We start from the raw sequence: 14,807 nt of genomic DNA, 5'->3' as shown, positions 1-14,807 counted from the left end.
TTCTACCTTAAAGTTAAATAAGTAGAGTGTCTGAGTTCAAACTCCAACTCTACACATATAATGTGATGTCATTACCAACTAAGCTAACTTTAGAGATACTAAAACTTGAAGGCTTATGTAACACAAATAGTGGACAAAAGCTCAAAAAGTCAAAAGTGAAAGGGAATTATATATGAATCACACTCTTCTTACATTAGAAGAAGTCAAAAGTGAAAGGGAAATCCCAAGAAGAAGAAAATGAATACAAATGCGTTACCTCTAAGAAACTTAACAAAATTTATTAATTACTAGAAGAGAATCATCACCACTTACATTTTCATTCCTCCCTAAACATCTTAATTCACATTCCCTTTCTTTCTTTCTTTCAGCCCCAACATCAACAAGAACACAATAGTTGTTGTAATGAAATCTCCAAAACCAAACCGAAAACGTTTCATGCTCTCATGTTTCATATCTATCTTCTTACTCTGCATATTAGCTTCCATAAACGAAGTTCGATTCGAGAATCTTCTAAGATTCGGTCGATGTACTTTTTCAAACAACACAACAAACACTTCATCTTCAATTTCAAACGAACAACAACAAGAAGACATTAGAATTCTCATCGGAATTCTCACACTCCCCGACCAATATCTCCGACGACACTTCCTCCGTCTTGTATACGGTACACAAAACCCCGAAGGTGCAAAAATCGACGTCAAATTCGTGTTCTGCAACCTCACAAAAGAAGATCAAAAAACAATAATCTCGTTAGAAATCATGCGTTACAACGACATCGTGATTCTCAACTGCACAGAAAACATGAACAAAGGAAAAACATCAACGTTCTTCACAAGTTTACCAGAGATTTTCAACGAAACAGTGAATGGACCAAATTACCCTCCTTATCATTACGTGATGAAAGCAGATGATGACACGTATGTAAGACTCAACAGTTTAGTGAAATCATTGAAACCGTTACCAAAAGAGGATTTATACTATGGATTTGTGATACCGTGTAGTAGCATGGACCCTTTTAAACATTACATGTCTGGGATGGGTTTTTTGGTAAGTTGGGATATTGTTGAGTGGATTCACGGTTCAGATATTCCTAAGAAACACGTGGAGGGTCCTGAAGATAAGGTGTTTGGTGATTGGATGAGATGGGGTCGTAGAGGATTAAATAGGTTTAATGCTAAATGGTCTATGTATAATTATCCTGATCCAGTTTCTGTTTGTAGTCATGAGCTTGTGAATGATACAATTGCGGTTCATTTGTTGAAGAATCAAGAGAAGTGGGTTAAGACACTTAATTTTTTCAATCATACTGGTCCTTTGGAGGAATCTAAGATGTATCATATAGCTTAGCTTAATTATTACTACTAATTAGCCTTTTTGGTGAAGCTAATCTTTCTTTTATTTTTTTATATGATATCAAATAATGTTATATTTTGTTGAGGGAGGAGAAAAGAGGGAGCTGTTAATTTGCAAGGTGAAAATTCATCTGTGTACTGTAGAGAAACAGAGGATTGCTAAATTTACTCTGCCATTTTTTTCTGCAAAAATTGTATAAACTCTGATATGAATAAACTGGATCAGATAATTTATTGATTCTCTTTTATGTTGTAGTGACTGGGAAAATTTGAGTGGGGTGCAATGCAATTGTAACATTGTCCAGTTGTTTCCTGTGTTGCAATTTAGATTATTGAGGTCACTTTCACGCGCATTGCGGTTGTTGCGGCTTTGAAATCATTTTTAATTTTCATAAAACATATCAAATGACACTTATGTCAAGTATTTACCTTCCATAGCGTAGTCTCGTTTTACTTGGTAAGTACTGATTCATAGGTGCTTGAAATATTGTCAAGAGTAAAAAAATTCATTATATCTAATGCAAATTGAGATTTTAAGTTCATAAATTTCAATTTTTGGTGAGAAAATCTGAACAAACATGGTTAAGATCATATAATGTGGTTTCTTATACGGTTCACTGTGATTGAAAATCACACCGCAATTGCAATGTGATAAGGTTGCGATAACTACAACATCAACAATACTGGAGCCACAGTTGCCGATGCGGGCTGCAATTTAAAGACCATATGCTCCCAACCATTTTCTCTCAAGTTGTTTCCAATTAATTAATGGTGTTGAGTAAGAACTCAAAGACACTATGCTATGAATGATTGCGGAAGGAAAAAAATCGACACACGAGCAATTTTTTTTTTTTGAAAAAGCTAAATTAGCCCACCCAAATTGACACCAGAGAAAATCGAACCTGAGACCTTAAGGAGGAGTACACTCTCAGGTCCCAAGCCAATAACACAAGACCAACCCAAGTGGGTTCAACACACGAGCAATTTGATAACCCAGTTCAGCATAAAAAATGATATCTACATTTGGAGGACAAACAATTGCTTTGTCCAGCTTCAACTGAATCAGAAACTTGGGTTACTATATATATATATATATATATATATGTGCCATTTCCGAGTTTGGTCCTTAGTCGTCATTGCATCCACAAAACAGAGCTTCATATAGGAACATGGAGCCACGGTTCTCCTTGTTTTGTCTTTAATAGAGAGAAAGTGATTGAAGAATGATGGTGGCAAAGAACAAAAATAGTTAGACATGTACACAGATGGCTATGAAAAAATAAAGAAAAATACAATATTACACATAATTTGGAGTAAAAAAGAAGACAATAATGCAAAGTTAACTACAGCTGCCAAATGCATCCAACTACTATTTTAGGGTACTGAGTTCAGTATGGCAAATCACTGCAAAATGCTGGTGGTATCATCTTCATAGTTGTATCTGTCGATATTTTCTTCCGGAGTCTGACTCTGCTTGGTTATTGCTTATTCCCTCTTGACCAGGGACACGGATCCAAAAACAATTCATACTGGGACCGAAAAGTAACTAACCTATTTTATTTATAGAGATTATATTTGTTTACATTGTCCATATAATTTTCTTTTGGTATCATATTATAAGTACGAAGTTATTCTCTCTCAACTAAATTTTTTCCATATACATGAGTCCGAAATTAAACCTTTGAACATCCGTTAATATTATATGCAATATTCTTATTAACCGAGCTATATTTATAGGAACATAAATTATATAATATACTAATACTAAGTATATATACTATTAGAGTTGGAGTGAAACATATAATATATAATATAAGAGTATAATATTAACTACTTTATTCAGATAACTACTTGGAATTCCCTTCTAAATAGGAATTTTTGTTTAATCATCAACCTTTTTTATTCTTTGTTATTACCCTTCTTTTGTACTCGTACCCCCTTTTTTCTTTTTCTTTTCATGTTTGATACTATTTTTATTAGATAGACAAATGGTCGTATAATATTACATGGAATATATGATGGAATCAAACTTGTTGCAAAATTATGTTAATTTTTTTTCTTTCAAAGTAGCATATATATATATAATGATTGAAAAGAAGCACATCGTTTGCATATTTTTTTTTGCTTATATATGTGTGTGATGAACAATTAGTCATTCAAGAAGAAAATATGTTCATCACAAAAGGATATGTGTGTGTGATCAACAATTTGTCATTCAAGAAGAATCCATGCTTTCGCCTTTCTTGCTTTGCACAAGGTATTTTCATTCTTCCTCTTTTTCAATTCTATAAACTCCATTTAACATTCATACTTTAAATTATCATATTTTACTTTTCTTAATAAGCGTGAAAATATTTGTTTTGCTTATAATATAGGACGAAGGGAGGAGATCCTCTCCAGTAACATAACAGTCCAGTGAAATCTCAACCATTGAGATTAATACTTAAAGAGTTATGCTAACCGGTGCCCCCGAGGCACTGGTTAAGGAAACCGAGTCTAAAAAAATTGTATGCTCCTATGTGATTTTTACTTAGGAGCACTTCCTGGGTTGGGTACTCTAGCTTTAGGAGCACTTGTTGTAGTCTTTTGGAACTTTTCATATTTATTAAATGAATGTGCTTTAATTTTGCACTTTTTGATGCTTCTTTTAGATGACAAAGCTCGTTCAGCAAAGAATTTAACTGTCAAAGATGAAGCGTCCTCTAAACCAACTGTCAAATATGAAGTATCCTCTAAACCAACTGTCAAAAATGAAGCATCCTCTAAACCAACTGCTGGACCTGCGGGTCCTTTTGCCGCAACCGCTTTTGATTGCTCAACAATGAGTGGTCTGCTCAATGTAAGCTATTTTCTCCTTTCTTGTGTTATTTGCATTTTATGTGTGGTGTCTGCTGTGTTTACTGATAATTAAGCCCTGTTAATTGTTAACAATGCTGAGTATGTTGTTTGCATGCACTTTATGAGAATGCACTTTTGTTTTTGTATATGCATGTTTTTACGAGTCCTGGTCATCCATCAGATTTGGTCTATTTGCAGCCTATGTCGGTTAATGATTCTAGGAATAGGTTTTGTGAGGAATAAAATTTGAACATTTTTCTGAGGTCCTCATTGTTGGCATGGCAGTGAACGTTCGTTGGGATTGCATGCTCTTTTCCTTCTATTAAGCCCTGTATACAAATACAGTACAATTGAGATTTATTGAAGACTTTAAGTTTGGTGAAGCATTTGATGACATTTGAACTCATTATGCTGTTGACCTGACCTGAGTGTTCCCCTTTTCATTTTTTACTCACTAGGGGATTTCATTTGTCAGATGTACACTCTGAATTACCAATGTAAATTAGTATTTCATTATGTATACTTAAAGATACTTAAAATGTCAATATGTCATAGGATCCAAGTATCAAGAAATTGGCCGAACAAATAGCAGAAGATCCATCATTCAATCAGATGGCTGATAAGCCGGAGTTTTTGTTGTCAATCATGCAACAGGCCATGAAGATTCCTAATTTTAAGACCATGGCTAAGCGCCTATGCATTGCATTGTTGCAGGTATTTATAAAATTTCTCCACTATTTTTGTTATACAAATCTACCGGTTGTTAAATTAGAATGTATATGCTATCTATCACAGGACCCATCAATGTCTTCCATGCTTCAACATTTTACCAATCTACCAAATCCACCAAATAAAGAAGAGATTATGGAACACATCAACAAAGATCCATCTTTGAAAGATATTTTCGATGTGATGGAGACTGGTGGTCCCGCTGCAATGATGAGGTCTAAATACCATTTTATTTTTTTGACAAAAAATTACCAATTTTTTAAAATCATATTTAATTGTTTTGGCATTTCCATATTTCCACCATAATTTGTTATGTAAATTGGTATATAGTTTCTGAAGTGATTCTTTCCATGCAGATACTGGAATGATGAGGAGGTTTTGAAGAACTTGGGACTAGCCATGGGCATCAACCCAAACACTGGAGAGGCAGCTGCTTCTTCTGACAATCCTCTTGGACTAAATCCACCATTGTCAGGTCAGTGGAATCTTTATGCTCAAACCCCAGATTCTATTAGTCATTTATTTAGTACTCCACAAGGCCCATGAACTGCCATTCTAACACTTCTCGGGGGATTCCATTCTCAACCACAAAATTTGTATCCGATCGATTGGGGTGTGGACATACATACTTCGGAAACTATAGTGATTGGGAATGGAATCCACCAAGAAGTGTTAGAATGGCAGTTCATGGGCCTTGTGGACATAGTTAGATCATTTCATTAATAATTATTTTAGTATATTGATTGATGTCGACCTATAGTGATTTCTTATTTCATTCATAATTATTATGGGTATGGCGGTCGAGTAGTTTTGAATTTGGCCTAGCAATAAAGATAATGACTATTTCTAGTTTATGTTACAACTTACAACTCATTTTGTCAAAGAAGTATATTTTTGACGTTTTGTATGTCTTCTCTTTAGTTTGTGGCTGTTTGATATATGCATTTGGTTGTTGTGCTTTTTTTTTTTTTTTTTTTTAACTCAGCCCTATTAAATTAAGCTCACCCTTTGGTTTCTTATTTGATCAAAACAATAAATAAACAGAAGTTTCTACGAAGCTCGTGTTTGGATTCATACTCAAGCTTCATCTAGTGGTCCATGCGCATAGTCGACCAGTTATACAACGGAACAAGAACCATTCTTTTCCTTTTTATCTGATTGGATGTAGTCGTCCTAAATCGGGTGCAAACTTATGTGTTCAAGAAACCAAGGCAAGTATTTCTGCAAACATTAACAAAGTTTAGGGGGGCCTTTAGCAATTCTTTTGGTTCAAGTTTCACAATTTTAGTTTTTTATGCATATTTTAATTTTTTAACATCAATTACTATACCTTTGTCAAAAAAAAAAAAAACATCAATTTCTATACCAGCCGCTGTCCTGGAGAAATGCTTTGTTGCCTTTACTGGCTGAACTTGAGGAGGAAGAGAAGGTCAAAGTGGCTAAACTGGTCGATGTGACTGAACCTGAGATGTTGAAGGTCAAAGTACCCCGATTCATAAAGGAATTCATTCTAATTCAATATGTGCATTGCATTATGGACGACATGCGTCTGTACAACCATATTAGTCTTAAGACGCGTCGTTGTTACATTTCTGACGAGGCCTACAATCGAGGAGGCGAGGCAAGTTTTTCTGAAAATCTTAACAAAGTTTATGGGGATTTTGGCAATGCTTTTTATTCAAGTTTAAAAAAATTTAGTTTCCTTGTGCATATATGAATTCATTCATATCAATCTCTAAACCTGCAGCCGGCCTTGGAAGCAGCAATTACGGGCAAAGAAAATGAACTGGATGCTTTATTTGCTAAGAAGCTTAATATGCAGAGGCGAAATTTAAAGCGAGAGTTTGAGAAGGTTGACAAGGAGGAGGCGGATGACAAAATATGCAATTGATGGGTGCTTTGCCGATGTCCCATATATAGGACTATTGATACAATGCTTTGTTTAGCTGCTTTGTTTAGCATGCATACAGTTTGTCTGTGTGCAAATCCAGTTGCTGTAAGTGGTTATGGTTGGTGGTCTTTTTGAGACAGTCGATTGCTTGTAGCAATGTTTTTTTATTTTATTTTATTGTTGCTGTCATGGAGTTTGGTTTGGGGATACTTTAGCTTCAGATTTCTTTTTAATGGGCTAACCTATTAGTATATGATAAATTAGGCTAATGCTACGGTGGACCAGTGTGGACAAGTGATCTACCAAATACGAATTTTATAAAATTTACTGTTAGATTGAAAGTTTATATAATATAGATCACCCATAAAAAAATTAGAAAAAAAAAATCATTTGATATGTTATTAAGATCCATCAAGATTTATGATAATTAATAAAGTGTTAGTTTTACGACACGTTTGATTAAGATTAGTCTAATATTTAAAACTTGTATCATATTCATTATTTCGTTGCAATTCCACCTGTGTTCATAAAAGTTACTGTTTGGCAGAGGGATTGGAGAAGGAATACTAATTTTTTACTAAATGAGCTAAAAACGTAAACTTGTTTTTCATTGATTTCAACAAAAAATTGGTTGCACTTAGGTAGACATCACTATTGCGCAATTGTGATCGCAATATTGCTCTGGTGTTGTAGTTATCGCGATTGCGGTGTGATTTTTAATCACGTGTACAGCCGTATTATAACCTTATAATAAATCATAGGGTAAATAGTGTCATACCCCCTGCAAAATAGGCGAGTTTTGCGTTACCCCCTGCAAAATATTTTTTTGAGATTACCCCTGCAATGTCAAGATTCCTTGCGTTACCCCCCTGGCTCAACAAGTGGGCATATGACATGGACGAATCTTGACGTGGCATGACATGTGGAAATTAATTTATTTTTTATTTATTTTTAATTGTCAACTCAGTAATTATTTATTTTTTAATTAAAAAAAATGAAAAAAACTTTTTTTTTTAAAGGAACTTTTTTTTACGGTAACTTTTTTTTTAAAGAAATCTTTTTTTTTTAAAGAAACTTTTTTTTTTTAAAGAAATTTTTTTATTTAAAGAATTTTTTTTTTTCGTTCCGTTCATATGCAGCGATTGTTCTTCGTTTTCAATTTCAATTTGGGGTTAGGGCAAAGCGATTGTTCTTGCGTTACTATGTGATTGCAGTTTTTTTTTTTTGGTTACTCTATTATTATTATTATTATTATTAGTTTTTTTGTTACTATTATTATTATTAGTTTTTTTTTCATCTTCGTTTTTTTTTTTGGTTACTCTATTATTAGTTATTATATATATATATAAGAATTTTTTATATATATATATATATATAATAACAACTTTTAGTCAAAAAAAAAAAACTTTCTTTTAAGTAAGTTCATAAAAATATAACAACTTTTAAGTTTTTTTTTCATTTTTTTAATTAAAAATCCACATTAATTAATGAGTTGGCAATTAAAAATAAATAAAAAATTAATTAATTTTCACGTGTCATGCCACGTCAAGATTCTTCCATGTCATATGCCCACTTGTTGAGCCAGGGGGTAACGCAAGGAATCTTGATATTGCAGGGGGTAATCTCAAAAAAATATTTTGCAGGGGTAACGCAAAACTCGCCTATTTTGCAGGGGGGTATGACACTATTTACCCTAAATCATATTAGATGACTTTAACCATGTTTGTTGAAATTTTGTCACCAAAAATTGAAATTTTTGAACTTAAAATCTCTATTTGTGTCAAATCTAATGAAGGTTTTGTCTAACATGAACAAGTCCATCAAGTTGTGCATGGTGCACAAGTAGCTATTTATGTTATGGAGAATGTTAACTTGTGCCCTTAAGGCACATGTTAAGGAAGCAAAAATAGAAATTATTAAATGCTAATTTGTGCATTTTGACTTTTGAAGCATTAAATTTCTTGTATCATTAAATGATGAATTTCTATTTTGGTATATCTTAACATGTGCCTAAGGGCACATGTTAACAAGACCCTTATGTTATAACGAATACGAATTTTACAAAATCTACCGTTGGATTGAAAGTTTATATCATATAGATCATCTATAAAAATTTTGAATTTTTTTAAAAATTATTTGATATGTTATTGAGACCCATCAAAATTAACGGTTTATGGGTTTTTATTGAATACCGTTAATTTTGATGAGTCTAAAAAACATAGCAAATGATTTTCAAAAAAAATCAAATTTTTTATAGATGATCTATATGATATAAACTTTCAATCCAACGGTAAAATTTTGTAAAATTCGTATCGATTATAATATAAATCGCTACTTGTACACCATGTACAACTTGATGGACTTGTTCATGTTAGAATTGACCTCTAATGAAAAGTATTACCCTTAACAATCTTTTAACCGTGTATTGCAAACACATATGAATCGATACCTATATGCTATGGAAGATAAATACAAAATAGTGCAGTGACATACTATTGTCATTTGATATATTTTGTTGAAATTAAAAATGATTTCAACGCCGCAACAACAATGCGTATCACAATGACCTAAATAATCTCAATTGCAATAACTGCAACAAATACTTCCTCCGCAACCACAATTTATAACCATGGTTGGGAGCGCCTTTGCAACATATCAACATTCAAACAACAGGACAATGTTATAATTGCACCCCACTCAAATTTCCCCGTTCACTACAACATAAAAGAGAATAAAAAACAATTATCTGATCCAGTTTATTCATATCAAAGTTTATACAATTTTTGCAGAAAAAATGGCAGAGTATAGCTTAGCTTAATTATTACTACTAATTTGCCTTTTTGGTGAAGCTAATCTTTCTTTTATTTTTTTATATGATATCAAATAATGTTATATTTTGTTGAGGGAGGAGAAATTAGGGAGCTGTTAATTTGCAAGGTGAAAATTCATCTGGTAATTTGCCCTTCTCAAGCCTCCCGAAACTTTCAATTTTACCTCCTCGCAGGTTAGTCAGCGAATGTGTAAATAACAAAATTTGGAAATAAAACGGTTCGAACCGAGTTCGCTACCGAACCTTATAAAAATCAATTTTTTATTTTTGTCTTCACCCTTCCCTTGCATCTTATGAAACAATTTTGAATGAAACAAAATATCGCAAGTTAAAATGCGACCTTATTCCTTCACCCCGAAGAAAATATTTTGAATGAAACGTTGTATGAGCGAGTGACTAAATTTTTATAAGGGTTAAAAGTGCAAACTGAAAATCCAATTTTGCCCTTGAAAAAAAACATCGAAATGCATTTTTCGAAGTCTTTCAAATTCAAATTCATAAAAAATTCAGAAAACACATTCCGAAGTTTTTATTCAAGGAAAAAAAATTCGAAATTTTTTTTATTCAAGGGAGAAAAGAGCTGGGAAGAAATTTATTCAAGGGAGAAAAGAATTCTCATTTTCATCAACACCACCTTCATCAAACCCCACTCCATAACCACCACAAAACCCACGAAAATCCATCACCGCATCCAACCAAATACCTTCATATTCCTCACACAAAACCTCATAAAACCCACAAAAATCACATCAAACCACCTATCCTAAATCCACACGAAATTTTCAACTATGTGTTCCGGTAAATTATTTTTTTTTACCAGACCACTTTTCCTCCAAAGTGTTCCAGTTTCTATGCTGTTTCCAAAAGATTGGGATGACATCGCAGCCTTCTCCATCGTAACCTGTATAGCGTTTGACTGCTTCGTCGTGAAATTTGAATGCAGAGCTACTTATGGCATCTTACCGCGTTTAAAAAGGAACAATATCTCAAACCAACATGATTATAAATGGGTCAGAAAGAAGAAGGATTATATGACAAGAGAAATGTAAAAGTCAAAAATCATGTGCAATAAAAAGTGTTCTTTGGAAACAGCATAGAAACCGGAACACTTTCGAGGAAAAGTGATCTCCTAACAAAAAAAAATCAGCAATTTTTTACACACCTGAACATTTTTTTACAAGTGTTGTGGTAAAAAAATTTAAACAGTTCTTAAAATTATATAAACCACTAGAACACCTTAGGAAAGTGTTCCGGTCAATTTAACAAACAGAAAAAGTATAGGAGTTTACCAGAGCAGTTTTTTTTTTTTTTGGGTACATAAGGTAACAGAGAAAGAAAACAAGCAAAAATAGAAAAAGAAATTAAGCTCTAGGGTACGCCACCCTTAGAGCATTAGACAAAAGTAAATCCTTCATGTCCTCAAGCGGAGAATCCCAAATAGAAAGCTTCGTGTCGTTCTTCGAACCCAATTTAGTGAGAAAGTTTGTACAAGCATTTCCTTCCCTCAACGTGTGGAGTAACGAGACCTCCCAATCTAACTTCAACAAGTCTTGAATGTTTGCTATTACAGCATCATAACAATGGAAGTTACTATATCCCTTGGTAACTAAATCCAACACAATCTGTGCATCAGAATAGAAGAATATACGGTTATAGCCAGATGTTCTCGCAATTTTGAGCCCTTAAAATAATGCCATAAGTTCAGCATAAGTGTTATCAGCGACACCCAAGAAACCACTAAAACCAACAATCCAGTCACCACTTCCACGTCGGATTAAGCCACCAAATCCTGCCCTTCCCGGAGCACCCAAACAACTACCATCCACATTTAGCACCATACAACTTGTTCTACACGAATGCCATGTTGTCCAACGGGGAGGAGTATCAATGTGAATTCTAGGCGGAAAGCAAGAAGCAATGAGAGTCGCTAGTTTATGAACTTCAGCAACAACTCGAAACAAATGTATCAATTCATTACCAACACAAACAATGTTTCTAGCCCTCCAATTCCACCAAAGACCAGCCAGAAACTTAGGAGCATTATTACCACTCGAATAATTACGCACCCACAACTCCAGGACAGAAGCACTAAAAAAATCAGTATTATGAAAACCCAGCGAGCTCCAAATTCTTTGAGCAGCAACACAATAGTGAAGTAAAATAAGGGTAGAATGAGAATATTTTAAAATACGTAGGGTTAAATGTAAGGGTAGGAAAATAAATTTCCGGTGAAGATTAGGTAAAATAATTTAAAGCCCAACCCAATTATTTTACAGAAAGCCATAAACCCATACATTATATTATGATGGAAGCAGAAGCGTGTTAAAAAATAAGGTTATGTTAACTGATCAAAATTAAGACCAAATTAAGATTGACTATTGCTCACCCCTACCGGCAAGTGGGTAGATCTTGAGCATCACATGAGATGAGATGAGCTGTGCTCTCAACTTTTTGTACAAGAAAGGAAAAAAGTAAATGGCTCAATGCACCCCTTTGAAATTGTATCTCTCTTAACTCACAATTTGTGCATAATTAATTCTGAGTTGTTTATGGTGCAAAACATTTTAGATGATATCATATCAAAATTAAACTCTTTAAAAAAGGGAGTAGTTAGGAGATCAAAATGCGACCAATTACATATCATGATACCAAATTCAGGTATGTGCAGATTTGAAACTTGGCTTACAAGAAGACAACTTTATTTATACAATATAATTCAATAATAATAATTGAATAATTCAATGTATTTTGTTGTACATTGATAATTGAGAAAGTAAGAAACAAATGCTAGTGAACTACTCCTGAGAAACAGCTAACAAAAACATCAAAGGTTCCTTGCATCCTTTTCTAGTCAAATAACTCTAGAAAAATCTGTGAGACACATCTCAACCGGCAAAATACCGATATTGTTTGGTTGAACGCCCTCATCCAGGTTAGAACTCAGGACTATGCAGTAGTGTATGCGAATGCCCTCATCCAGGTTAGAACTCAGGACTATGCAGTCGTGTATGCGAGTTTCTGATAGTAATTGTCACTTAGTACACAAATCAAAGAAAATAACTAAAAAATAAAATAAAAATTAAATCAACAAATTGTTTTTTCATATCCTCTCATTGGAGATCCTCCTCCCCAAAAAACACAAAGTCCTCCATTGTATCATTGATAATATTGATCATGATCAAACTCAAGGCAAAAAAACAGAACAACATATGTTATTCCCTGCAATAACGTAGTTGTAAGGAGATTTGTCTCTCTAACCGAAGCTGCTGTCTGAAATTAGCTATGAAAATCTCTGCTCTCTTATCAATATCATCATCTGAAGGAAAACTTATAGTCCTCTGAAGACAAGGCTGAGATGGAGAAACAGATTCCTCCGAATCCGTTTCATCGGAAGAACACACCAACAAACCATGATCATTGAAACTGATTTGGCGTTTATTTAAAGAAGAACTTCCAAGCATTTTTGCTGCGTTCCATGTGTGGTTGAGTATGGTGGAGCTTAAAAGAAACTTCACTTTTTGCACCGCTGTTCTTAGGCGGCTTAGTAGAGACTCGTTCTGCTTTTGATTGTGAATGGTCATGCTGTAAAAGATTGAAGAGTTTGTGCAAATGATTATTATTATAGGTTGGTGAAACTGTGAAGGATTATTTATAGGAAATAAGTGCAAGATGGAGTGTTTGAATGTATATTAAATTAGAGGATTTTTATTGTAGATTAATTAAATAAACTTGATGAGTAAGGAAAGTGGGGACTGAAAAATAGAAATTTCGTGAAGAAATGGATAACCGTGTGAGCAACACGGCTACGTATGGGAAACTTGGTCAAAAAGTTTGATTGCTTCATATTTAGCTAGCTGCATCTGCATGAAGAGTATTAGACAAGAACCAATTGATATAAATAATTTTCTTTTGTTACGTACTATGGTTAATCAGTAAAGATTTCATTCACTTAGTGCAAATTAGTAAAATATACCTCACTGATTATCCACCCCACCTTAGTACTTTGAAATATAGTAAAACTCAAATCTGAATACAAACCTAGTTGATTCAGATTTTCTCTGTCAAAGTCGAAGCAAGTTTGAATAAATAGAGTCAGGATCCGTTGACACCAACTAGTTTGACACCAAATGTTACACCTCTCAATAACGTTTTAACCGATATAAATTTTATAAAATTCACCGTTGGATTGAAAGTTTACATCATATAGATCATTTGTGTAAAATTTCAGACAAATCCAAAATCATTTGATATGCTATTGAGACACATAAAGATTAACGGCATTTAAAAAAATTCAAAAACCGTTAATTTTGATGTATCTCAATAACATATCAAATGATTTTGGATTTATTTGAAATTTTACACAAATGATCTATATGATGTAAACTTTCAATCCAACGGTGGATTTTATAAAATTTATATCGGTTAAAACGTTATTGAGAGGTGTAACATTTGATGTCAAACTAGTTGGTGTCAACGGATCCTGACTCGAATAAATATCCATAAATTAATATGAATTTTGTTGATGCCTATTTGAAATCACTATGGATGTATTTGTTTAAACTATACATAAATTTCAATAACACTATACATTTGAACCACGATTGAGCCGAGAGGGGTGAGATATTAAAATATTCTACATTATCAACGAAGCTAAAATATTCACTTCAACAACTAAGGCCGCAAGGATTTTAAACAATATCAAAGCCAACATTGTGACACATTGTCTTAACATCATTAAACTCACAACTAGTCAAAATTTCAATGGCGCAATGACATAAAAATAAGACAATGAAGAATACTTTCGTCTTCATTGCATAAATTAAGAACAGCTTGATGTTGAAAAAACTCCTTTTATTGATGGAAGATACTTTTAGTAGGGAGAGACTTGTGATATATTTGCCATAAGAACCGTGCATTAGTTGAGATATGTTATTTCCAAATTCAGGACCAAGATTCTTAAGAAAATTAATTCAATATAGTATTTGAAATAAGGGCCAATTATAACCATTTTTTACATGCATGTAAATTGGGACCAGCATTCTAAATTCAAGTATCTTTGAATGAATTAACTAAACAAGGAACTGATCGTTGAATGAATGTAATAATATTAATAGGTAACAAAGTAGGCAACTCTACAACATTACAAACTTCACCATCCCACACATCT

General features: G+C 33.4%; 4 protein-coding genes across 5 annotated transcripts; 2 read left to right on the top strand and 2 right to left on the bottom strand.

The window, feature by feature from the left end:
• The first annotated feature begins 221 nt into the window (after positions 1-221).
• On the top strand, positions 222-1,824 carry LOC123908875. The gene has a single exon (XM_045959602.1). It carries the CDS (start codon positions 403-405, stop codon positions 1,345-1,347), a length of 945 nt encoding a protein of 314 aa, XP_045815558.1. The 5' UTR covers positions 222-402; the 3' UTR covers positions 1,348-1,824.
• A 1,437-nt stretch (positions 1,825-3,261) lies between these two features.
• On the top strand, positions 3,262-7,151 carry LOC123908286. Of its 2 annotated transcripts, XM_045958876.1 has the most exons (8): positions 3,266-3,609; positions 4,004-4,191; positions 4,746-4,904; positions 4,986-5,134; positions 5,276-5,394; positions 5,964-6,130; positions 6,289-6,540; positions 6,667-7,151. In XM_045958876.1, the coding sequence occupies exons 1-8, from the start codon at positions 3,522-3,524 to the stop codon at positions 6,808-6,810; spliced, it is 1,266 nt and encodes a 421-aa protein (XP_045814832.1). In that variant the 5' UTR covers positions 3,266-3,521; the 3' UTR covers positions 6,811-7,151. The 2 variants fall into 2 exon arrangements, with proteins under 2 accessions (XP_045814831.1, XP_045814832.1); XM_045958875.1 differs by having other exon boundaries at positions 3,262-3,609; positions 4,746-5,134.
• Positions 7,152-11,001: 3,850 nt separating this feature from the next.
• On the bottom strand, positions 11,002-11,936 carry LOC123904656. The gene is made up of 3 exons (XM_045954291.1): positions 11,929-11,936; positions 11,335-11,728; positions 11,002-11,262 (listed from the first exon to the last, which is right to left on the bottom strand). The coding sequence occupies exons 1-3, from the start codon at positions 11,934-11,936 to the stop codon at positions 11,002-11,004; spliced, it is 663 nt and encodes a 220-aa protein (XP_045810247.1).
• A 916-nt stretch (positions 11,937-12,852) lies between these two features.
• On the bottom strand, positions 12,853-13,221 carry LOC123904655. Its single transcript, XM_045954290.1, has one exon. It carries the CDS (start codon positions 13,219-13,221, stop codon positions 12,853-12,855), a length of 369 nt encoding a protein of 122 aa, XP_045810246.1.
• Between the last annotated feature and the right edge of the window lie 1,586 nt (positions 13,222-14,807).

This window comes from Trifolium pratense, linkage group LG2 (assembly GCF_020283565.1).
Source record: "Trifolium pratense cultivar HEN17-A07 linkage group LG2, ARS_RC_1.1, whole genome shotgun sequence".
Taxonomy (NCBI): domain Eukaryota; kingdom Viridiplantae; phylum Streptophyta; class Magnoliopsida; order Fabales; family Fabaceae; genus Trifolium; species Trifolium pratense.
The sequence above is the reverse complement of the archived record's forward strand: the minus strand, read 5'-3'. Positions and strand labels throughout refer to the sequence as shown.